The 27,094-nt window shown below is 42.1% G+C and overlaps 1 protein-coding gene across 1 annotated transcript in view; it reads right to left on the minus strand.

The window, feature by feature from the left end:
• The window catches only part of cyld (cylindromatosis (turban tumor syndrome)), a 40,409-nt gene that overhangs the window by 11,934 nt on the left and 1,381 nt on the right, over positions 1-27,094 (minus strand). Inside the window, 12 exon segments of the mRNA XM_034077311.1 lie at positions 6,810-6,876; positions 7,214-7,305; positions 8,004-8,126; positions 8,562-8,703; positions 10,317-10,434; positions 10,436-10,483; positions 12,128-12,516; positions 17,456-17,572; positions 18,118-18,219; positions 19,531-19,636; positions 23,055-23,366; positions 26,339-26,874. Coding sequence (XP_033933202.1) covers positions 6,810-6,876; positions 7,214-7,305; positions 8,004-8,126; positions 8,562-8,703; positions 10,317-10,434; positions 10,436-10,483; positions 12,128-12,516; positions 17,456-17,572; positions 18,118-18,219; positions 19,531-19,636; positions 23,055-23,366; positions 26,339-26,830 — 2,108 coding nt within the window. The 5' untranslated portion in view covers positions 26,831-26,874.

Below are 27,094 nucleotides of genomic sequence, written 5' to 3' on the forward strand. Positions count from 1 at the left end.
CTTATTCCCTAACTGCCATGAGACAACTCAAAATCAAGTTCCCAAAATCCGACACTGAGGTGGTCTTAACGCACCGGAAGATGACAGCGCTGACAACAACGTGTGTTTTCCGCAGCGAGACGCTTCTAATTGTGGGCTTATCGTGTTGATTCGGCCACAACAGAACAAATACAAATAAACTCTCGCTCTCTCCAGAGGGGCAGGTCAGCCAAAAAGGCCTAACGGGCCGTTGCCCAGGCAACATTAGCCCGTACCTGTGCACGTCCCTGTGTATCTCACTGGAATAAAAGCAGATCTGTTCCTAGCTTATTGTTACTAGTGTGCGCTTGTGTGTGTCTCTCTCTCTCTCTCTCTCCCTGATTGTCTCCAGGTGCAGCCTCTCCCTCAGGTGCTCCCAATCCCCAATCAGGGCCTCCATAAAGGACCTGAGGAAGGCTGCAGTGGCTCTCTCCTTCTCCTCTGGCTGCATGTGTGACATGTGCATCATGGTGTCTGTGGCCGTTTCTCAATCGTGAGTACACATACTGCAGAGCAACTATCCTACGTCATAGAGTGGCGCAGAATGCTGGGCATTTAACATGCATTTAGGCCCAATCCCAAACCACTCCCTCGACCCTACCCCTCCGTGACGGAGTGAACTCCATCTGTAGCCACACTCGCAGCTCAACGAGGCTCCCTCCTGTCAGATGGAGGGAGTAAACACAGCAGCAAGCTTTGGGACGGCCTCCCCTCTCCGGCAGAAACAGGAAATGCCATAACTGTATGTAACAACGGTTCAAATCAGCATCTCTTAGACAAAAAGTTTAAATGAATAACTCAAATAAAACTCCAAACATCTTTCATTGTGTTTCAAAGCTCTTTTAGTTTTAAACCTGATGTTTATAAGCTTCTTAGTTTTTGCAACGGTCTGTAAATATACACAACTTTATAATAGAATGCACACATTTACCTTTTTCTAGACTAAACACAGGTTTGATCCTAAGTTAAAAATATATGAGGTTATCCTGAGGTTGTTAACATCGCAGTTTATCAGTGGATGTTTGCTGGAACTACTTGTAAACAGCGTGTTTCCTGACGGACACACACAGCGTGACTCCGGTCAGGTAGAGACCCGGGCTGCAGTCGGATAGTTTAAAAATCAGCTCCTAAGTTCTAACCCTATCGTCTATTCCTTGACCTCTGAGTGAAACGTCACGGGGTTAAGGGATAGTGGATAGGAGAATTCAAAAGGACTTAGGAGAAGAGACTGCGGTACTTTAGAGAATCCGAATGCACTTTCACTATCCAACGTGTTTATGATGCGCCAGCGGACGTCATTGTGTGCGTCTGCTGCTGTGGGGAAACTATGGAAACCACAGTTTTCTATACAGCGGACTACAACATGGATGTTTAATAAGAACGAGGGACTACTGTAAACTCATCTAGAGACTCTGCACCGTGCTCTGATGCTGCTGCTTTGCTTTATGAACGTGGACAACAGAGAAACATATTCTTCAGGACCAAAGTTGGAATTGAAATAAAAAAGGAAAGTGAAACTTATGCTCGTCACCCTCTCCCTCCGGTCCACATTAATACCAATGATCCCAATACGTATGATTGTATGAACTAAAGATCTTAAAATCAATACAGATGTATTTTTTATAAACGTTAGTCCTTAACATCTATCACTGTGTATATCACCATTCAAACATCTTTTACAAGTTGAACAAACCCCACACAGCTCAGTAAAGACTGAAATGTTGACTTTATTTGATAATTTCAGTGAAAACTAACGTTCATATTTCTCTTTTTGATTATAATACTGATGAACGTTCAAAACAAAGCACTTTGGCAACTTACCACCTATGTTTTAAAAAGCTTAATAAGCACCGTAACTTTCATGATATCATTTCTCGGTCATAATCGGTTGTTTCCGTGAACGGCCGACTGTTGAGTGACGGCAAATGCTGCGGCTGCAAGGCATTGTGGGGCAGCATTTTCGCTTCTCCTGTCGGTTAGGGAGGTCCAGTGGTTCCTAAGCTAAAGGAGGTTATAAAGGAAGTTTGAAACCTCCTTTCCTATAATTCTCATCATTCTAGAGAATTCGAACGGCACTTATCATGGCTGCCACTGAGGGACTTCCGGGTCATTTCACTCCTTTAGGAAGGTTCCTAAGCTAAATGGACTATTCGACTTCAGCCCGGCATAGATATATATATAAACACTAGATGGCTCATGGGAGATTTTCCAGCGTAGCTGACTGGCCGCCATCTTGCTACAGTCAACAGTTACTCTGATTCGCGTTATGGTAGCTGTTGTCAGGTGAGTGATCTGCACAAAAATACTCTTAACTCGCTGAAATCTTGACTGATTTACAAACGGTTTGGTTTATTATAAACATTATTGACATGTTGAAATTGCAGCTTTTCTTTGTGTATGTGGTTGTATTTATTAGCTGGCTAATAACAAGAGGCTGTCAGTGAGACCTAGTATTACAAAGTTCACCCAGCAACTTTACACCAGTGGGAGAGGCAGAACTGCTCTTTCTTTTCAACACAACTTAAGTTACACATGATTTCTTCCAAGTGGTTTGGCTTGTTAAAAACATCTTGCATTATGATACAGGAATTTGCTGGCTTTGTGTTTACAGAAGTACCTGACTATGCCGGACTTTTGTGCAGCCTACGGATGCTCTAATCACCGCAGTCTGCAAACAAGAACCCGTGGGATCACCACATATGTTTATGTTTGCTCAGTCTAATAAACCCATAACATGGTTGTGAAAGAATACCAAAGCTGAGGCTGGACGATGATTGATTGTTAGTGTGCCATGTGTCACTGTGTGTCTTATTGGTTTTGTGGTATACTGTATTTTATTTTATTGTGTGCAAGACACATTTAAAACAAATAACCTTGAACCTTGAAGCCCCATCTCTCCCCACCTGCTCCTGCTTCCTACATCCCCTCCACACCACACCAAGTTGTTCTTCTTAATAATAATAATACATTTATGTTGGGGGGCCGCCTTTCATAACACCCAAGGACACCTTACAGGGGCATAGGGGCAATATAGGGAACAATTTAAACAGTGGATTTTGTGATATATCAGCCGGGATGAGACCACAAATGGACTACAGAAGGACATATGGTACAGTTTATATTATTCTTGGTCTTTTTTCAATAACATATTTCAAAGGTTCTGGATTTGTTTACAAATCTAGAAACTAAATACAAAACTAGGATGATATGAAGATCTCATGTCAAAAATAATTGTGATAGATTAGACAGAACTGGCCTGTCTGTGAGCACATTTTATGTTGGTTTGGTTCTTCTGATAAAGGTGTGAATATCTAAATAATATACCAACATATGCTATTGTCATTAGTTGTGTCCCTGTTCTTCAAGCTAAGGCATTGCTCAATTAACAAATCTTGGTTTACAGAGTGGTAACATGAGACCGATTTTTATATATAAAATATAAATGTATTTTAATTTTATAATTTATTTATAATTTATTTTAAATATTGACAATATAATAAAATAAATGGAAATATATACACCGGCAAATATTTAATATAAATACCTTGTGTGTGTGTATAGCTATTGCTTTATCTGATTAATGTTATTTTCATATGAAAGTCCATGATTATAAGTATGCAGTATCATAACTACATCTTTGATGTTTATAAAAAACCAAACCGTTTGAAAATCGGTTGAAAATTGAGCAAGCTATGGTTATTTAAATAGTAAACCATAATGTTATGAATGAGAGCACTGCCTGTAGCAAGATGGCGGCCAAGTGGCAACGTCGGTCTCCATTGGCCAGCAGCGCGTGTGAGCCATCTAGTGTTTATATATATCTATGGAGACCGGTCTCAAGTCAGCACCGCTGCAGACTCGCTGTTTGAGGGCTTGATAGCCCACTCCCCCTCCACATCCGTTGCTTTGGAACAGCCCTCAATATGGCGGACCCTCCGCGTGAACGCGCAAACGTAGGGGTAGGGTGTCGGGGGCGGTTTGGGAATGGGCCTTAAACAGTCCTTCGTCCCCACTCGATGACGTATACTTGAAATAGTTGCTCTGCAGCAGTTTTACTTGCGATTGAGAAACGGCCTCCGTCTCTGTGTGAGGCCTAGTTTAACGTGTGTGTTGCTCATGTTAGGAGTACCTTGTTTAATGTAGTCACTTTCTGTGTAAAGAAAGTTGGCAAGCTGGCTGGTGAGCCCTTTTTCTTTGTTTAATTAGTTGTTCATCTTGTGGCTTCACAAACCGGTTTCCTCTCCTTTTTCTCTTGCCCGGTTGTGTTTTGTTACTTCTCTTTGGTTCCCCTAGTCCAGTCGGGAACGTAACACTTATCTTTTAGAAATTTGATACAAAAGAGTACCCTATCTACATTTTGATCAAACCTGTAAATTGATGTACAGACATTTTCAAAAACGACATTTCTAAATAACTTGTTTGGACTTATCTAAGAATTGGATATACAGTACATGATCTAACTAAATAGCTTAATCAAAAGCAATCTGGTGTTTTATTTTTTTATTTTCAAGCAGTTAAAGTCAACCTCACATAGTGATGAAAACAGGCCGCTTAATTTAACAGCTCGAGATATGATCACCACAGTTTCTGTCACATCTGCATCCTGTCACTGATAAACTGTTGCGCCAGATTTCACACTGCTCAAGTATTTATTTTTAAACGAGGTACATGTTTCAGAGGAGTCGTGTTAAATGACAGTTTTAAAACTGTCACTGCTCGGCTTTGGCATAAAATAATTCCTATTAAAACACTAATGCACAACCTTTTAATTCAGTAGACCTGCTTCGGCTCATCTGAATGGCAAACATCCTGAAACATGACCTTAGAGGGAGTTTTTATAACGCGATCAAAGAAACTCCTACAGTTAAACCACAGTCTGCCACTCCATCTCCATCTGAGCTCTGCAGCAGAAGTGAAACTTAATGCCCCGGTTAATCTGCATACTGCAGATTTAAGAAAAGGTCTGGTTCTGTGGTTTAGCGCTGATGTGTTTGTAAATATATTTGCAGAGTCTGCAAAGCAGCGTAAAGCAAAGAGATTTCTTCATTACGCCATGAGGTACAGGGACTGTGTGTATCACATGGCTTCTTCTCGGGTAAAAAATGCCAACATTATTTCTCTTTTAATTTAAAAAGTGCACCTATCAAGCTATTTTAAGGCATATATTATGGGTCTCAGATATATAAAAACTAGGGCTGTCAGTCGATTCAAATAGTTAATCGCGATTAATCGCACATTTTATCTGTTCTAAATGTACCTTAGAGGAATATTTTTCAAGTTTTGAATACTCTTATCAACATGAGTGAACAAATATGCTTTATGCTAATGTTTATTATCATTTGAACAATGACAAATATTCTCATGAATATTAAACACAACAACCTGGAACCTCTCTCATACAAAGTGTATGTGTGTGTGTGTGTGTGTGTGTGTGTGTGTGTGTGTGTGTGTGTGTGTGTGTGTGTGTGTGTGTGTGTGTGTGTGTGTGTGTGTGTGTGTGTGTGTGTGTGTGTGTGTGTGTGTGTGTGTGTGTGTGTGTGTGTGTGTGAGTGAGTGAGAGAGATGGATCGTTGGAGCTATGTGCAACTCAAGGCATATGCTCGAACCGGAGCTGTCTGGAAGCTGCAATCATGTGTGCCGAGTGTGCTGACTTCTCCTACAATGTCCCGCTGTCTGGCTTCCTGCATAAAGTCAAGTGCTTTCAGCATCAGTTTGTAGATGGTATTTTAAACTCGATGCGCTTTGAAACTACGGGGCGGCCGAGGACAAAAAATACACATGCGTTAATCGCGTTAAAATAATTAGTGCCGTTAATTTTTTTTTGCGTTAACGCGTTAACTTGACAGCCCTAATAAAAACATATCTATGATGTGTTTTGATCAAAATACAAACATCATGTATTTTAAAAATCCCTCATACCCCTCTGTTTCAGCCCGTTAGAGAAACGTGGATTTTGGGTCCTTAGCTTGAAAATAGAAAAAAGAGGAGGCGGAGCTAATGCCTGATCAGAATTCTACCGGAGATAAAGTTAAATTCTGCTGTGATAAAACACCATCCTGTTCTAAACCACGTCATGGATTATTTCTGAAACAGTATGGAGCTCAAATGCTTTTTCTCTTGCGGGTTTATCACAAGGTGAGTTTCTTTTTTTATTTCCTGCTTTTTAAACACGTGTGTTCTCCAGTACAGGTTAGCTCTGAGTGTTAGCGAGGCTTGCTAACGTAAACAAAAACGAGATTACGTCCAAAACACGTCAGGCATTGTTTCTGAGAGCAACTCTCTGTGGGTCCGCCATCCGAAATGACTACTATCGGCAGCAAATCTGTGTCCGTTCGTTGTACCCCCGTTTTTAGAGATTTGGGTACGGAGGAAAAGAGAAAGGGTTTTATTTTCTGACGCTGCGTGAGTTCCCCGACGCACAGAGGACACATATTTATGTATAAAAGACATCACAAAGTGCATTTTGCATGATAGGTCCCCTTTCAGACTGGGAAGATACATGGGGCAAAAACAATTGAATAAGAGGAACAAAAGAGAAAATAGATATATACTTTTGCATTTTCCCAAGAAACGTTTGCTTCCCGTTGCGAAAGACTTCAGCTAAAAAAATGTACGAGATCAGGGAGAGGCTCGTTTTATGGACACATTTTATTTTGAAATTGGCCCAAGACGTTAAGACATCAGTGCTTGACTTTTTCATTTCCAACCTTTGAGTTTCTTCTCCACCGTGTCTGTCTGTTACTTTTGTGTCCTTCTTCACATTATTTAGGGGATTTGAAACTAGCGCTTACCTTAGCCTGAGCAGCGGGTCCACCCTCAGTATGTGATGGAAAAGGATATTGAGGAACTCCTCAGGATCTGCAGAACAGCATGAACTTAAATGAGATCTCCGTCTACATTGCGGTGTTTAAATCCAGTGCAGACCGTAGGAACTGAAAACTCAAGAGCATGAATGTGTGATATTTTAAATATGACTGCCAGCATTTCATTACATTTTACAGTTCCTAAAGAGTTTGTTTTATCCTCAAAAAGGTATTTTGATGTTACAAGTATAGCAGATAATTCAATAAAAGTAAAATCTAAATTCAGATTCTCCACCAGTACACAGAAGATGAGATGTTCAAACCCAATGAGTGGAAGAGTAAGACACATTTTTAAAAAGACCACTAAACAATTTACCGTCTCATTCTCCTACCTTTTTCTTCAGATGTAAACCCAGAAGCAGCTTCTACTTTCTCCAGGATCCTCCTCAGCTTCATCACCTTCGTGGCACACACATACCCATGTCTGCGGGACAAACAAGAAGCAAGTTACAACTCAGCAAAATAAATAACATTTGGTTTTCTAACATCAGTTCTGCTAGTGACATTCTGCATCAGATGTTACTTTACATGTCACTTGTAAGTCGCTTTTATCCAAAGCGATTTACATACTCAACACTGTGGACAATCCCCACAGGGGCAATTTGGGGTGAAGTGTCTCGGGGACACAACAACATGCTGACTGCAGTGGGGTTTGAACCTGCTATCCCCTGATTCCAAGTCCAGCACACGACCCACTGAGCCACAGCCTCCCATGTTACAATCAGGGTAACATGATGAACTAAATAACGCAACCTACAGTATTTCACATTCTGGTTTTTTTCATGTATCTGAAAGCATGTGCAAGCAATTTAGCATTCTATTCTAGAACAGCTTTTAACTAACAATAATACAAAACGTTTAAAAATGTAAAACACAAGCTTATAACGAGCCAGCCAAATCTTTTAATATATAAAACATATTCCACATTATATTAAGTTTAATTTATCTGATTTTATATTATGTGAAAGATCTTGTTTAAAAGTCCCAGAGAAACTTAAGCTTTCTGGTTTTGAACAGTCTTAGGTATCCTGTATACAAATCTGAACAACAAGCCTAAAACAGACGCTTCAAATCCTACAATAAGTGGCATCATTATGTTTGCATTGAAGGACGGTGACTCACATGCGCAGCGGGTTCACGATCTCTGTGCGCAGCAGCTCTTGGGTCTCTCGGTAATATTCCACATCGGTTTTAGATCGCGGCCTCAGGAGAACCGTGTCCAGAACGGAGCTGAAGGAGAACAGACTGCAGAGCACGACACACAACAATCATTATTCATGTTTCTTTTATCCATCTAAGATAAATTAGGATTGACTACGTTCATTGGCTTTTTGCAATTAAAACACTTATTATTGATATATTATTTTGAATATAAATCCATGCTCTAACAAGGAGAGCTTCCCTGCTGATGGACGGACGAAGGATTTCTAGAGTGGTCCAAGTTAAAGCTAAAAGACTCCCTGTCGTTCGGTGGAGACGTTTAGGTTGACTGCTTTGTTCATTGGCCCTTTGGCAGAGTTGGCAGTAAGCAACAGATCTGCCCACTGCTCTCAGCGGGCATACCCACTCCTGTGAGAGCCAGTGGGCAAAGCCTCTGCCTCTGGGCAAAGTCAGCGCCAAAAACCCAATCAATAGAATGACACGGCATGCACTGCAGCTCATCTACTAAAACACACTGACCAGAAGAGTGTTGAGTCCAGGTAGCAGGAGTTGTAGTGGCCCTGGATGCCTTTCTTTTTCCCCACCATGACATCCAGACCGTCGTTCTCTGTGCGTGGAGGCGTGTTCTCGTGCACTACTTCACTGAGGTACCCCCCGAATGCTGCAAAAACACAGAACAGGTTTAAACACATAGGTCCCCCATCATGCTGTTTTTCATCAATATATTACAGGTCCCAGATATATCCAGAACCTGTCTCTGATTGGCTGAAACACCAAACAGATCATTGCAGCATTACCCATAATCCCCTCTGTTTCAGCCCCGTTTCAAAAGTGCTGATTCTCTGTCTGTTACTTCAGATGAAAATAAGGAGCCCCTCCCCACGCCCCTCTGAGAGACATCTGGTTACAAAGAACTCAATGGAGCTCTAGAGGAGATTCAGTTCAGGTGATAAGGGGGGGGGGGGGGGGTTACCTTGTTGCTGATTGGCTAATGGTTACTCAAGACAACACATCGTTATGACATCATAAAGTGGCCAAAATCTGATCAGCTCATTTTCAGACAGGTTTTTATAGAAATGGATCAAAAAGAGAGAGAATCTTTGTTCCTGAAGCTTTCAGAGTCTCTTTCCACAGAGGGGACACATGTTGATGTAGAAGAGACATGAAGAAGAGGGGACACACGTTGATGTAGAAGAGACATGAAGAAGAGGGGACACGTGTTGATGTAGAAGAGACATGAAGAAGAGGGGACACATGTTGATGTAGAAGAGACATGAAGAAGAGGGGACATGTTGATGTAGAAGAGACATGAAGAAGAGGGGACACATGTTGATGTAGAAGAGACATGAAGAAGAGGGGACACATGTTGATGTAGAAGAGACATGAAGAAGAGGGGACACATGGTGATGTAGAAGAGACATGGAGAAGAGGGGACACATGTTGATGAAGAAGAGACATGAAGAAGAGGGGACACATGTTGATGAAGAAGAGGGGACACATGTTGATGTAGAAGAGACATGAAGAAGAGGGGACACATGTTGATGTAGAAGAGACATGAAGAAGAGGGGCCACATGTTGATGTAGAAGAGACATGAAGAAGAGGGGACACATGTTGATGTAGAAGAGACATGAAGAAGAGGGGACACATGTTGATGTAGAAGAGACATGAAGAAGAGGGGACACATGGTGATGTAGAAGAGACATGGAGAAGAGGGGACACATGTTGATGAAGAAGAGACATGAAGAAGAGGGGACACATGTTGATGAAGAAGAGGGGACACATGTTGATGTAGAAGAGACATGAAGAAGAGGGGACACATGTTGATGTAGAAGAGACATGAAGAAGAGGGGCCACATGTTGATGTAGAAGAGACATGAAGAAGAGGGGACACATGTTGACGTAGAAGAGACATGGAGAAGAGGGGACACATGTTGATGTAGAAGAGACATGAAGAAGAGGGGACACATGTTGATGTAGAAGAGACATGAAGAAGAGGGGACACATGTTGATGTAGAAGAGGGGACACATGTTGATGTAGAAGAGACATGAAGAAGAGGGGACACATGTTGATGTAGAAGAGACATGAAGAAGAGGGGGACACATGTTGATGTAGAAGAGACATGAAGAAGAGGGGACACATGTTGATGTAGAAGAGACATGAAGAAGAGAGGACACATGTTGACGTAGAAGAGACATGAGGAAGTGGATCTTGGGGGACCTTTAAGGGACACAAACAGGTGCCTTCTATCGCCTCCTTTCTGCTGCTGACTTACCGATGGAGTTGCAGCGCTCGATGGGGTTGGAGGAGTGATGCAGGGACGGGAAGCGGGAGTCGGGCCGGCAGCACTTGAGCTTCACAAACAGAGCTTTTTTGGGAGGGCAGGTGAAGTACCCGCGTGCCTTTGAACGTGCCGTCAGTGCAACCGGGACACTCCTCCTCCTGCGAGAGAAAGTCAAGGTCATGCCGTCGCACTACTGTCAAAATGTTGGCAGAAAAAGGCATCGACTGAAATGTATTCTGACTTTTTCCAAATGCTTTAGGTCTAAGGATACTTTGTAACTTTGATGAAAAGTGATTGTGACGAATATCGTGCATTTAACAAAATGTGGCCCATTTGTCATCTCAGTTACCCAAAATATAAAAAATATATTACATTTGTTCAGAAAACTTCAGACACACGCGATGTGAGAATGCACTGTGCATGCAGGTGGTTGTCATTTCACTGAGTTTCCTGAATTTAAACTAAATGTATAGGACAGGGTATCTGCAGGAATCCTGAAGTCACATGTAAAACCTTTTAAGGACTTTTTTAAGACCCTTCCCATACATTTTAAGACCTCTTAGCCACTTTGAGTTCTAACCGGTTACCTTGGCGACACACTTTACCTCACATTCACTATACACAGTATTGATTGTCCTTCCTCCTTATCTTCCAACCATTTGGACGCAGACTTGCATTTCCCCATAACGATGTTGCTTAGCAACCGGCGTAAACGGTTCAGAGGACGTCAAACCCAACGGGATGCCATCAATAAACTACACAGAATCACACTACACACCTACGCCATGATTACATTCAGGCAGACTGTAGAACACAACCTCTTTGGACAATTCATATACTTATTGAAAACAAGGTACAAAATGTAATACCTTGGAGAATGCCGTTTAATAGCCTTAAGTTTCGCTAAATTGATTTATCAACTTTTAATACTTTTTAAGACCCCCCCGAGATGCTTTCAAATGATCTGTACATGTGATGGAAGGGTCCACTGCTGAACACAAGCATGTCACAATTTAATTGAATGGGCAAACTATGGCCATGCAATAAGACTTTGTATTTTATGCATTTCTTCTGCCGAAACTATTAAAAGGATAATTCTTTGAGGGGTAAAAATCCCTGTCTTAAATTCCCTTGGAAATTTCCCAAAAATTCAAGGGACATTTCATTACTTTTGCAACCCTTTCCACCAGTCGGAGTTATTAGTAGCAGCATTTAGCAGCTGTACTTCAAAAACGGAGTGAAGGCTGAGGTGGGGGGTTCAGGTGCAAGGCTTTCTGCAATCACTGCTCAGAGAAAAGCAACCAACAGCCGCAGTGATTACGAACAGAAAGAGCTTGAACTGACCATATCAAAAGAGTGGTGCTGATTGACACTGATAATCACTCGATACACTGACGATGACCAAGCGCTATATAAATCAAATGTATTATTATTATTATAATAAGCTGTTCGCTGTGGCACCAATCACATTATGGTCCTGCATGATGAAGAGCTCTAGGAATACGTTTAGATGTAACTGGTCAGAAGTAACTCAAGATCAAAAGTACCGAAAAAAAATGCATCGAAAATGTTTGGAAAAACAATAACTGGCGATACTAAGTCCGTACAACCCGTCTTATGTCAATACGACACCAAGTCAAAGTCCTCGTACGTGTCAACCTACCTGGTTATAAACCCGTTTCTGATTCTGATTGATGTTCATATTGTAATTTATTACATTAACTTCTTACGTGTATTAAATTATCCACTTCCAATTAAATCTTTTATTTGTTATTTCCGTCTCAAACGAAGCGTCTGCTCACCAGCTCCAGCCCAGCGAGCGGCTCCAGCAGGCCGGGGGGGAGGCCCACCCAGCGGATGACCCCGCACAGAGGGGGGTTCTCCTTCACCTCCACCAGAGAGCCCACCTCCAGACCGGGCTGTCCTCGGGGGGGCGTCGAAGGCCTCGGCGACGGGGGGGCGGCGGGCGACGGGGGCTCGGGCTGCTCCCCCATCACCGACTGCACGGACAGCGACAGGGGGCCGTGGCTCATGCTGTCGATGGGGCCCGTCTTACGGTTCAGGCTGAAGGGGAGCGAGTGGAACTTGTTGTCAGTGGACAGCGTGGCGGGGGGTGGGGCTCGGGAGGGAGGGGGGACTGGTTGAAGTCGGGGGGGGGTGTCAGTGAGCGACTTGGCGGGGTCCTCCCCAACTACAGGAGGGAAAGAAACAAGCAGAGGGTTTTAGTGTAAAGACACAGCAGGGTGTCTGGACACTGTTGTGGAGATGTTAGTATTGTTATTTAGCTTCACAACTATTTCAAACATTAAAAAAATAAATATATATTACAAATGTATATATTTTATTTTTTTGGCAATACGGTTTGTCTTTATGTTCTTGACAATAAAGCTATCTGAATTTGAATATAAGTTTAATCAAGATAAAAATCACTATCTTACTGACATGTACCACTAGAGGTCAGCAAAACTAGATTTCCATGGCGTTTAGTTATGCTGTAAAAGGAAGAAAGGAGTCTGCACGCTTGAGGAATGTGGCTTTAAAGATGAAATACATTTAAAAAGTCTTTGTCAATGGACATCAGTTCTTCCAAACATGCATATCAGGCAGATTGATTTTAAGAATGTATTATTTTCCTTAATTCCTGAAGATAAAGCCACCATTGGGACTTAAGTATGTGGGTTAAGTGTGAAAATGCTCTTCATTGATACGAGATGTCTGGTGTGCAGACTCCTTCTACCGACAGATGGTATTCTGCAGAATGCAAAAAAATAGCTATGAGCACTTTTTAATGTTGTGTACAATTCACAAAACTCTTTTAAAACAATGTGTTAGTGAGGGGTGTGCCACTCCACCATGACATGAGTGATTTGGATACATGCTTACTCTGACCAATCCTGAGCGAAGTGTGGAGGAAAGTCTGATGACTTTGTGACAGAAATGAAAAGCACCATACCCACACCAAACAATAACCCAACATGTGGAAAGGGACCCTGAGGGAGATGACAATGATTACACATTCACAGGATGAGTAAGCAGTTGTGAAAACATCCCATCAATTATTTATGACTGACCACTAATTATTCCATTAGTATGTTTTAAATACCTTTACAGGCACTCCGGTATTCTGTTTTGTCATAGCAGGAGGCAACACACATTTGATTCATGATGTTGAGATATGTCTTTGTTCTGCTTCTAATTGGTGGATGTGTGAAGTGTGAATACTGTAGCAGATATACATTTTTGTACGATATATATTTTCCAGAATGTGAAAACGAACAGAATAATTAGAGTTAATATCCAGAGTGCTGTGAGCCTCCACCATCTTCACTACAGGAGACATTATGATTCACAACTGGCACGTATTGGTGATGACATGAGCAAAGTGATTCCCCGCTTAAAAAGAAAGAAAAATGACACAATGGACTTACTGCACCAGTCAGGGCCGACACTAGAATTAAAGGTATTTAATAATGCTTTGGAGTGCAAATAGACAGGGTTTCCGCTAGGGTTTTTTCTCGCCGGTCAAATGTCCGGGCAGAATTTATTTTACCGGACAAATTTGAAACTTCCCGGTCATATTTCAATAATAATAAGAGTTGTGTAGCAGAGTTTCCGTAAGCAGGTAATTACCGGACTATGAGCGGATATGCTTCAGTTTAAAACTCAGTTCACGGGGCTCATTTTTATATTGCTTCAGTTTATAATCGTAACAGATCGAAAAATTCAGATTCATTTTTCAATAAATGATTCCACAAACAACAAACAACATAATTATTACATTCAAACAAACTACTTGTAGTAGATAACGTACATTATTCAGAAGTTTACATTACATTTGAATAATAACACGGGAGAAACGGATCCTCTCTTTTCCCCTCTCCCTCCCTCTCTCTCCTGACAGCACGTCAGTTTCTCATGCAGCTCCTGCAGCCCGCTAAACAGAGGGCGGGGCTTCAGGTGATCATGCAGAGCTGCGTGTCTCGGTCAGACTCAGCAGCTGATCTGATCTCTCTCTCTCGCGTCTGGTTATACTTCACTCGCGTTTATGTCCATATCGATCAGATCCAGCTCTCCTGATCGGCCTTTATAGAGAGCACCGATCAAACTATTAAGAGTGAATATCGGCCGATAATGACCGGCGGCCGATCGATCGGAGCCTCCCTAATTATTACCAGACATTTTGACCGGCAGGTTTTGAATTTACCGGTTTTTAAGCAATTTTACCAGCTAAAAACCGGTAATTACCAGCTAACGGAAACCCTACACAGATATATTCAAACTGTGGCTGAAGCCAGTTAAGGAGTTATTTGCAGCGCTGAGCATTTTTAAAAGCCTGAGGGCGACACCGATTACTCCATGCAGGTGGAACACCACAGTCAAATGGTGATGAAGCACAAGGGTGGTGGAAAGGTCTTTTATAGCAAGCTACTGCAACAAGCTACTGATCGTTGTTTTTATGCAACCCACCTATGGGGCAGACTTTTTCATTTATTGTATCCCACAATACAGTACATAACGTACTACACATGTTTGCAGTACGTTTACTTATGTATGGAACTCTATTTCTCCCACTTGGTAAAAATAAAGGGAAATTCAAAATACAAAAACACTCTTTAATGGTAGCTAATAAAAAAAAAAATCATATTTATACTAATCTCCCTTAAATCTAAAACGTACCACTTCTGTAAGCTACTGAGGAAGTATCTCTGTTCACAGATCGGTTGTGTTGGTGGTATTTCTTATACTAGCCAGCGAGGTGAAGAAGGATGGTGGATTTAGCACCAATGCTTTGCTGCTGAAATGATAGTAAAGGAATCAAGTCAAGTCAAAGATATTTCATAATGACGCACTAAAGTATGTTAGGATGCTGTGCCGTGTAATTCAACCTTTAACTAAATGAGAAATAGACTAATGTATCAATATTTAGGTAAATGATAAACTAATAATAATAAGAAGAAGAAATGGGAAAATAATTGCTTCATGTAAGAATTCAAAAATTCGGATTATATATTTTATATATATGTTTTTGATTTCTACAGAATTACTTTTACATTGCTGCTGATGACAGTAATGGTAATTATAAGCCGCTTTGGATAAAAGCGTCAGCTAAATGAAATGTAATGTAATGTAAATACACCTTACTACTGTTGTGTTGTCTATCAAAAAGCAGCAGACAAGTAGCACGATGGCAATGTCACTTTGTCAATAACGCAATAGTTAATGCTTCACAGCAAGTCAAAGTTGTGTGAAGCATTATTGTTTAATGTGTTGAAGAATTACACAAAAGTATGACCTCTTATGTCTGTGTACAATTATTTATTTTTTAATGTTGGCAGGTTTCTGAGAAATAAAACGGCAGCTAGTCTTAGCCTGCCAATTTCAATGATGTAACGGTACGTCCACACGGTTCCGTCGCGTTGAAGCTTGCCGGTGGGCGTGTCTGGCGTGCGACCAACAACCAGTGGCGGTGCCAGAGTATTTGTGTTGGGTAATCTATGGTAGGGCTAACACATGCATGGGGCTCAAGTCAGTATTTGCAATGTAATTGCATACACGCTATATCGCCCCCCTTGATAGTGAAACGCCACAGGATGAGTTTGTGTGTTGTGGACACGACCCGTATATTTTCGCAAGCCGTGTTCTCAACATTTTGCTTATTATTTAATTTAATTTGCTTACTTTAACATCATTTTTCATGGTGGGGCAAAGCCATTTCTTGGCATGGCTGTAGCCTACCCCGGCCATACCCTGGCGCCGCCACTGCCAACAACCAATCACATTAATCTCCTGCCCCGGACACACAAGCACGCGGTTTGATTGGCTAGACTAGAGCTTGTACTGGCATATGATTTGATTGGCTGACGCTTCCGTCGAAGCTTCAAAAGTTGAACTTTTCTCAACTTTTGAAGCGAGCAAAGCGAGCGAAGCTTAGCGACGGAACCACAATGCAGTTCGGCAAAGCGTGACGTCACCCCATTCAAAGTGAATGGGAAGCGTCTCCGTTGAAGCACGCGACGGAACCGTGTGGACGTTACGTAACAGGCAGCGATTTTATTTTATGACTTCAACTTGTTATTCTTTAAATCAGTGATGATTTTGAAATGCTAAAAGATTTAGTGTTTATTTGTGCATACTCAGCATGAATACATATAACCCTTTGTCTTGAGTTAACCTTAGTTTTTTAGCATCAGAGTGGATGATAACTTTTAATAATAAACACAATGATATTATACACACTTAACTTTAGGTTTTAAACTTTTTGGATACTATAGGAAACTTGTTTAAAGTAACCTTTTTTTTAACTAGTTTTATAACAAACCTTATTCATTTATTTTGTTATTATTAGATCACAAAACTCCACTTATCATTAAAACATTGCTATGTTCCATGTTCCTTTAGGAGGTGGGAGAGACAGGTTTCCATATACAACTTTTATTTGCCCTTTTGGAGAACATTTCTATTAAGAGCAACCCAAAGAACCAGAAAAGATGTGTCTTTTAGTCCAAGAGTTACCCGTCATCCTGCCAATGTTAGGAATTTAAACTTTAAAGCACCAATAAACATGTGCTTTAGTGATTTGGATTATCAAATAGCTTGTTGTAAACAGTAGCTTGCTGTAAACAGTAGCTTGCTGTAAACAGTAGCTTGTTGTAAACACTAGCTTGCTGTAAACAGTAGCTTACTGTAAACAGTAGCGTGTTGTTAACAGTAGCTTGCTGTAAACAGTAGCTTGCTGTAAACAGTAGCTTGATGTAAACAGTAGCTTGCTGTAAACAGTAGCTTGCTGTTAACAGTAGCTTGCTGTAAACAGTAGCTTGTTGTAAACAGTAGCTTGCTGTAAACAGTAGCTTGCTGTAAACAGTAGCTTGTTGTTAACAGTAGCTTGCTGTAAACAGTAGCTTGCTGTAAACAGTAGCTTGCTGTAAACAGTAGCTTGTTGTTAACAGTAGCTTGCTGTAAACAGTAGCTTGCTGTAAACAGTAGCTTGCTGTAAACAGTAGCTTGCTGTAAACAGTAGCTTGTTGTTAACAGTAGCTTGCTGTAAACAGTAGCTTGCTGTAAACAGTAGCTTGCTGTAAACAGTAGCTTGCCGGTGAGAGGGTTGACGTCCCATGAGTTCCCGTTTTTACCTTCATCAATGTACCATGTGCTTTTGGATTTGGACTGGGCAGGGGGGTCAACAGAGCTGCCATTTAAAGTATAGTAAAACTCAGACTTGCTTCTACTGCCACACTGATGACCTAATCCTGTAAATAACACAAGTACATGAAAAAAAAAAACCACAGAAAGATAAGAAGAATATGTGTGTGTGCTGTAAGAAAAGCAGGGTAGGGTAACCTATAGGGGAAAATGGCAATTAATCAGCAACTGGAGGCAGTTTTTCTCCATAAAAAAAAAAAAGAGAGAAAGCAATCAGAGAACAGATTCACATCAAATGAATGAAACTGCAACGGGAGTTTCTCATATATTGAGCAATATGGAGTAAAACCGTTATAATGATTATCTTTATAAAAAGGGACTTTCCATCACAACTCTTCTGGAGGTTGTTATTCCTAAACTACTTCAAATTTGACAAACAGTTTCAATGAGTTCTCTAAAAGAAAGAAAATACTTCCTCTTTCCGGAACTAGCCTCAGAGGGATCTTCAGAACTGGCAAATCCCAAATTGTGACATTTCTTTTTGTACCATCTGTACTAAATCAATTTTGTTGGAATGCCCCTTTTGTCAAGAGTAATCATCACACCCAGAGGTGTGCGTGTCAGTGAGGTGAGTATCGTAACACCGGTGTACCTTTGCTCTTTGGTTTGCTTTGGCCAGAGGACGACTTTTCACTGTTGGTGCCTCTGGGGGCAAAACTGTGCTTTTGCAGCCTTTGGTCCTGCATGGAATAATCTGCACGGCCCAGAAATACATCCACATTAGAGCCACGACACGCTTATCAGCCTGCGAAAAACTACCATGCAGCAAAAGTCTTCACAGCGCAACTGCAACTTGTGTGTGAATTTACATTGACCTTATTCCATTTTACTTCATGGCTTTCAACGTGTCACTGCGGTTCAACACAAACAACTTTGATAACACAATTCAATATCCAATAAGAAGTTTAAAGACCCTATTTTAATTTCCTTAGCTATACTTTTAAGTTATGACACTGAAGTCATAACATAGCATTCAACACTTCATTGACAATGGATGCTTTATTGCTGGATTGCTTTAGTTAGGGTCCAGAGTCCAGACTAAAGATGTTTATTTAACTGAACTTTTAAAGTGTTTTTTACATTTCACTTTCAAAGAGGATTGCAGCTTCGAGTATCACAAGCATGCAGTGTTGGAAAGTAAGTAAGTTTACTCAAGTCCTGTAGTACTATTTTATCATACTTGCACTTTACTTGAGTATTTCCATGTTATGCTTCTTTATACATTTTGGAACAAACATTGTACATTTTACTCAACTACAATTATATATTTCATATTATTATTTTTGATTTGATATAAAGCAGAACTATCCTACCAATATAGCTGGTACAAATAATCAAAAATGGTCTCAATATTTACAAACTACAACATTTAAAGGCTATTATGTATTTGTAAGCGAATAATATAAAAGTATGTATTAATATAATACTTTAATAACAGAAATTGTGCACAAGGGGTGCTTTTACTTTTGATACTTTAAGTACATTTAGTTGACAACACTTCTGTACTTCTACTTAAATAACATGTTGATGTCAGGACTTTCACTTGTCTTGGAGTATTTCCAGACCAGTCTTTCTACTTCTGAAAGCATGACACAGAAGCATTAAAACATTTGATTTGGGTGTAGTTTTGAAACTAGCTGTATTCAGTAATAACACTTGACTTCATGTATTGCTGTTTAGAAACTGCAAGAAGAAGGTTTGAAAGGAAAAATGAATTTGCTAAATAAAGAATCCTAATGTTATAAAACATCTGTATGCATGACTGAAAAGTCAGAGAGGCGTCAGTCGCACATATAAACATTCAATATGGCAACGTGGAGAACAAAGAGCCCGAGTATCTCCCTTGACTTTCAAAAAACAAGAGAGACATCAACACAAAAGGCTCTCTGTTCCCGCTGCGAGCAAAACACAAACTCAGAACGCTCAGAGCTGGTTCGAGAGAGGGACAGCTCAATGTGTTCAGAAACAACGCTGGAAGTTTTGTTACAAATTCTACGTGACTCACCTGGCATTACGTCACAGATAGGTACGAGTCGAGTGTGCTCCAAACTGGCAAAATTACACAGCAGCTTCCCATCGATCACACCATCCCAGTCCCCGATGGGATTGTCCTGAAAGAGTTGGAGACATGAGAACCATGTAAACTCTGCCAGGCGTCCTTCATCTCTGACACACACGTGCTTCTTCCCCTCCTACTGTCTTCTTGATGCTCTGTATTGTTGAGATCCAAACTGCTCACCAGATGTTCCCCCTGACAGCTCTACTTTCTCCACAGCCACACTATTCTCCGCCCTCAGCTTAAGAATCCAGGACTGGAGGATATCCTACGTGAGCACGGTGCCACTAGCTAGCGAGGGCAGGGCGAGGCTGGACGCAGAGAGAGGCAGAGCAGTGGGCTCTCCTCACTGCTGGCCCTCTGCCATGCTGTTGGGTCATACAGCACTGAGTCTTTACCTCACTCCCCGCGTGACTGCCTTGCCTTTGTGTGGGTGGCTCAGATGCACTGAGTGGGGTGCTGCTGCTAGTGCTGCTAGTGCTGCTAGTGCTGCTAGTGCTGCTAGTGCTGCTGCTGCTGCTGCTGCTGCTGTTGTTGTTGTTGTTGTTGGTGCTACTGCTAACGATCAGCCGTCAAATGCCTCAGTTATGTGTTTCAGTTTCCCTGTGACCACAACAACTCTCTGGCCTGACAACAGTAGTCATAGTTACTAGCCCTGCTCGATTTGGAAAACATAACTAATTGAGATCAGTTTGATAAATAATATTGCAGTTGTGATATGATTCACAATATTGGGGAGAGTTGAAATGTTGTGCATATTAAAATATTATATTAACAATGTAAGAGGATCTGTAGCAAACATAAAGTATATTCAAAGTCTGTAGAATACAATTTGTTGGCCAGGATATCAAAGCAGCTCTAAAATACTTCGATAAAGATTGAGCCTTCCCTGTGAATATAGCACTGCTCGATGTTGCCGTGTCGCTAACAGTTAGATTAGTTATGCAGCCGTCGTACAGTAGATACCAGACATACTGTCGTGCCACAAGGCACAGAAACATGGTTGTCAGCAAGTCATGACAGAAGATATTCAGTTACATAATTTGCCTCATCTGTTCAAACTGAAACTTGCATGGTGCTGCCCTCTACTGAGGCGAGCAACTCACTTTAGAAACAGACAATGTAACACTGACCAGGTGATGAGATTTGAGTTCTTTATGAAACACTGAAAGCTTTAATTATGTATGTTTCCCTCCACTTTGTTACAAATAACACCAACTAAAACACTGTTGTCGTGTGAAAGCAATTCAAGACGCTCACAAAAGTTACTGATCGCTTCCAAAACATCGTCAAACAAATAACTCCACCGATAGTCCAACTAATAACCATAACAAGTTCTGGTTTTAACACATAGTTGTCTTTTATGCTACATGAGTTAGCCTAGCTGTTGGGCCATCACCTTTTATTCAGGGTAAAAAACATGAAGGTGGTTTTCACCTTCTCCTCTTACTCTCAGCAGGAAGGCAAATAAGTATACTCCCCAAAATGTTGAACTGCTGTTTTAGGGAAACAAGTCATCTAAGGGACAGCTTCACCCCACAGGCCACAAGACTGATAAACACCTGAACCTCTGAAAGAACATCTGTTTGCAACTTATATATATCAATATTCCAATTACTTGACTATAGGGATGGGTACCGAGCCCCGGTGTTAAACGGGCCCCGGGGCTGAATTATTAAAGACCGTGGTACCGTTAAGCTCCGACGTTAGCGGTATTTTTATCGGGAGACATGTAAAAAATATATGTCATGTGTATTATTGCTACACAGACATTATATTGCAGTTTTAGTGTCGCCAACTCCGTTTCTAACACGCAAAAAGACTGCAAAATGCTTCTATGATTATTTTTAGTATTTTCGATCTCTCTCCCGTCTGTGTGCGAGGGGGCGGGGCAGTTTACACACATGCAGCTGCTTCATGCAGCAACACACACACATACGGAGGAGATGGCGGAGAGAACGCGCTCCGAGGTGTGGTTAAACTTTCCCCGTCTCGATGTGGAGAATGCTCGTTGCCAAAAGTGCAATAAGAGTTTAGCATGTAAGGGCGGTAACACGAGCAGTTTGTCTAAACATTTAGCAAAAGTGCTCCAGATCCAGACGGAGGAATGCACCGGGTTCCACTGTCTTTCTAGCAGCTCTGTAGCCCCGTCCACGAGCAACGTTTCCACGTCAGGTGTTATGTATGCTAGCAGCAACACACAGAGTTAACTCCATTATACAAACATGGGTTATGATTAGAGGAAACAGAGTTATTTATTTTGTTAAAGTTTCGGCTATTCTGTTTACAGTTCCGTCATCAGATTATTTAATATAATTTGTTAAAACACTGTTAATCTAATTAACTAGAGGTTTTGTAATTAATTAATCGAAATTAATCGCATTTTTAAGCAAGTATACATATTTGACCTGAGAACAGTGAGAAGCAATTTTCACATGGATGTTACTCCAAGTGGTCGACAGTCGAGTGCAATCCAGTGAGCCAGGGAGCTGGTTATTTTCTCAGACGTGGACTTACTTATCCTGGCCCTGAAACCAGTCGTCTGGTTGAGTGTGGGTTGGGTCAGGGCGTGGTTCCTTGCACTCGGAGTCGGGCTAACGTCCACGCTAGCTGCTCCATGCTTTGCATTTAGGTGATGCTTTAGGCTTGATGTGCTGCGGTGATATGCAAATTCTTTTTTGCATAATTTGCACACAACCGTGCTCTTGTCGACGCTTCCATCCGTCCGTTTTTTTAAAACAAAATGTCCCATCCACGGGGCCGACCAAAGCGGTCTCATCAGCTTGTTCGTTCATGTTTGACTATTGTTCACCGTGCTTTGTTGTTGTTTGAAGTCCCATGCTGAAGTCATGAACGTTAGTTGGTGCTCCAGTATAATCGGTACGCCTGAAACTCATCCAGTGAAAACCGTTCCGCTGTGCAAAAATAAGTGCGATTAAAATGCGTTTAACGCGTTAATTTTGGTGTAATTAATTAATCTTAATTAACGCATTAAAGTCCCGGCCCTATGTGAAATATTATTGATTTAATTTAAATAAAAAGCAATGTTAGTTTTGTTCACAATTTGTTTAGTTAGTTTACCTTCATTTTTGTCTCCAAAATAACCGATAAGAGTACCGTTAAAAGACCGGACCGATAAGCGCTATCGATAAAAGTAGTAGTACCGTTAAAACCTTACCGATACCCATCCCTACTTGACTATTCTGCACAACTTCTATTATATTCTATTTTATGTTATTTACTTGCACTATGATCTGTTTTATTGAGTTGCTCTGTTGGAGGAGGAGCCTGTGACCTAAGATGTTCATTGTCATAACTACACTGTATCTATGCACACATGACAATGAAAGCCTTGAAACTTGAAGCAAAAAGTTTCAGAGCTTAATTTCTCAAAGTTCACTGAACAAAAGCAGCAGATCTTTGTGAATGTGTCTATTACTTGTCTCTAGTTATTCAGAGAAGGCGTGACTTACCATGTCTACTCCCACATAGTAGCCCAGGCTCTCATTCCCGGGCAGCAGGTCACAGAAGATGATGGTCCCTCTCTCCGGCCCGTCCCGGGTCTGCACCAGGACCCTGGAGTTGATCTCCAGAGGAGGGAAGTCCTGGTCGTCTTCCACCAGATGCACGTGGTCCACCTCCAGCTCACCCAAAGCTTCGTCATCGTCATCCTCCCAGAGTTCAAGCTTGTCCAGGGCCACAAACACACCGCACTCATCCTCACAGCGGAAGAGTTGGCGTCCCTGGTAGGATCCCTCGGTGAAGCCCTGGCCCCGGCCCTCCTCCTGGGAGAAGGAAGTAAAGAACAGGTAATACACTTTTTCACCAATGATTTTCAATGACCTTTACCTCATTTTCCATGACCAAAGAAAGTACCGTGCTTTTCGGACTATAAGCCGCTACTTTTTCCCCCATTTTTTGTGTACAGCTAACGGCCACTAGGGAACCTCCTAGATCTATGGATTTTACAGGTAAAATTAACCACCTTAACGCTATGGGCTCTATGACCGGTCCGCGCCCGCCACCTCTAAGCGGCGGGCTCCAGCAGGAACAGCTGGAGGCCGGAAAAGAGTGAGACAGGCCAAAGTAAAGGTGGAACCGAGAGACAGAACGAGAGCAAGACAGACGGACCATTTAGCTGCTGCGGCTTATATGCAGGTGCGCTTTATAGTCCGAAAAGTACGGTACTCTTTCTCAGCGGTACCACTGAAAATGGTTTATTTTAACATGGAACAGGAAAATAAGGTCTGCAAATGAAACATGTCGTGCCGATCTAAAACAAATCAAATAGCTTACTAGCTTCTACGCGCTCAAGCCACTAAAATCTCTCACCAGCAAAACACCTCGTCAGTTAAATGCCATTTTACGTTTCATTACGATACAGTATTTATTATCATTATAGTATTACTATTTCGGCGATTAAATAAAACATCAATTATATTCGATGCAACTTTAGTTACATTTCCATAACTTGTCCAGGGCCTGGAATTAGCATTTTGAATTCCCATGACTTTCCCAGGTTTCGAATGACCGTAAGAACCCTGACAGAAAGGATGATGGGAAACGGTGTAGAGAAAGAAGAGGAGCAGCAGCATTGTCATAAAAAGTAGGGCAGGTAGCGAGGCTGCTTACTCAGCATCCTTCAGGGAAGTCAGCATCAGAGAGAGTGTGATCGATTGCTGCGGCAGGGATATGACTTGCTGCGATGATTCAAAAAGCTCGGGCACAGATGTTCTCACAACGCGTGCCGTGACAGATCGTGCTTCTTTCCTCACACGCAGGCTTTACAGTCGATGGCGTCAGTTCCATTTGGTGAGGGCATAGAAACAGACATGTATCTGAAGCATATGTGCTGCTCTGAGGCTGCAGCTACTGTCTGCCCACTCAGGAAGACTCCAGCTGGACTCAGGAGAATAACAACAACTTTGTGCTGCGATAAGCAACCCTTTGTATTGTGTTACTTACTGTGCAGCATGAATGGCATCACATGCAGTATTCAGATAAAAGGAAGAGGAACTCAAATCTTATCAAAACTTTGCTGGATCAGCTTAGTTCGAGTCTTCTCTGAAACAACATTTATATTTGTCGATCTCCACATTTAAAGGTTACAAAAAGACTGACATTCGCGACCAATGTGAAGGACATAACCCACAAACAGCAGCCCGATGCTTCGACACCTACGTAATGTAATCCGGCGTTTTCCACACGTCCAAATAAACATGACGCACGGGGTGATGAGACGGGACATTCTTATAGCAACTGTCCCACATGTGAATATGTAGCCTTTCATTCTGCCATGGAAGCTCTGCCTTGTGCTGCTGCCGACAGAAAGCTCCACACAGAAACCAAAATAGCTCCACAATAGTCAGCAAAACGATTTGTTTCAGGGTTGTCAACAACAATAACAGCAAGAAGTGCAAGCTGACAGCGCAGAGATGAAAGCAGAGAGACGCGGAATAAATCTATTTGCACTCTTTGCATGTTTCCCCCTTTTAGATACTAAAGTCAATTGAGCCTAAAATAACAGACTCACACTCCAGGAACGTATTGGTTGCTCACAAGAACACATACTTCTCATCTGCTTATTTATTAGGTACAGAAGTACAAACTCTTTATCGCATTGCTATTGCCCTGATCCCTTTTCCAAGTGAAGGCGATGGTCAGAACCGGTCTCTGGTCAGAACCTGTCTATGGTCAGAACACATGGTTGCACGTGTGTTACTCATAAAGACAGCATAGTGTGTTTTACTTGCAGGACTATGTGTCTGATGCAGCTTTAATCATCAGACACAATATAGGAAGTGTGGGCCAAGTAGAATCACCCAGTCTTGTGTTCCCGTCTCCTTCATTTGGATCCGAGACAGCGAGACAGCAATCTGTGTCTTCACTGGGTTAACGGTGATTAGTAAGATCAATGTGATCCTTCACGGCCCGTCCACACTACAGCTTCAAAAAAAGCTTGGAGCTGGGCGTGTCTGAAGCTCGACCAACAACCAATCACATGAATCTCCCGCCCCTGACACACAAGCAGCGGTTTGATTGGCTCGAGCTTGTACTGGCATATGATTCGATTGGCTGACGCTTCCGCCGAAAGCTTCAGAAGCTTCAAACGTTGAACATTGCTCAACTTTTGCAGCCTGACACGCCGGGAAAGCTCCGCTCTGCTTCCCACAATGCAGTTCGGCGAAAAGTGACTTCACCCCATTCAAAGTGAATGAATGACCGTTTTTGAAGCTGTCGAAGCTGTAGTGTGGACGGGCCGTCAGCTGCTTTGACGCGATTAGTCTCCCGACATTAAAAACTCAGCGCCGCAGAAGTGTTTGGTTGTAAAGCTGCTTTTGTTCCTCTGCACATAAAGCTGCACAAAGCGCAAGTTGAAAATAATTAAGTTGTCGGTTTTTGGCTAGTTTCGTGTCATTTTAAGAGGAACAGTGATTAGTTTCAATAATCAAGATTTACAGAGGGATATTTTCCAATTGTTTCTATGCAACTTAAACAATGATATAATATGATGTTATATATACTGTCACTGCACGAGAGGTCTCTTCCACTTTCACCCCATTACATGTGGGGTTTGTTTGGAGGTGTTGTGAGGAACAGAGGGTGTCCTATCCGTATTCATATTCTGTACAAACTGTACGGTCCCCTGAGACCAATGTAACATTTTCGACATTGGGCGATATAAATAAACTTTGATTGAAACCTCGAAACACAAAACACCCTGGTCTACTTCTTAATGAAAGACACAAGTTCTCACCAGCAGCTCTACTCCGAACCAGATTCCAGAGAGCGCTCTGTCGGGCAGCAGCGAGCCTTTGAAGCGGACCACCCCGGGCAGAGGTTCGTCCCCCGAGCGCAGCTGGACCCTCACCTTGGACCCACAGTCAATATCACGCACTCGCTCCAGCCGGGACTTGTTGCAGAGCAGGGCGTAGCGCTCCTCGCAGTTTGTGATGGGGAACAGCAGCTCTGCCAGCTTCTCGTCCAGCTCCAGGACGTCCCGCTCGTCCAGGCTCAGCACCACGTTGGTCTGGTCCAGGATGCGGAGACTTTTCTTGCCCTTGTTTGGAGGCAGCGTTCTCCCCAGGCTGTTGCGCTCCTGGCAGGCCTGGCCGAGGCTGCCGCGGGGGATCCTCAGGGTCTTCTGGGGGGTCTTCTCCACCGTACACTCCTTGATGACCATGTAGAAGCGCCAGTCCTCCCTGAAGCCCCCGCTGGGCTTCTCCTGGCTCCACAGGGCGGAGCTCATGGCTGCATGCTAGGCAGGAGGTCCAACATCAAGGCAAGCTTGACCTGCGGAAATTATGAGAGGAACATTTATTTATTAGTTTGCTTGATGACTTAAAATGCGTTATTCCTCAGCCCTCTGCATGCACATTTGATTCCAAAACAAACGATACAAATTGTTATCGTTAAATCTGAGATAGAGGGCTCCACGATTCAATAACTGTCAATTCTAAAATTAAATACCGAGTTCAGTCCCATATTAAATGTACTTGAAAGGGTTTTGAAC

The sequence above is a fragment of the Pseudochaenichthys georgianus genome, chromosome 3, assembly GCF_902827115.2.
Source record: "Pseudochaenichthys georgianus chromosome 3, fPseGeo1.2, whole genome shotgun sequence".
NCBI classification, from domain to species: domain Eukaryota; kingdom Metazoa; phylum Chordata; class Actinopteri; order Perciformes; family Channichthyidae; genus Pseudochaenichthys; species Pseudochaenichthys georgianus.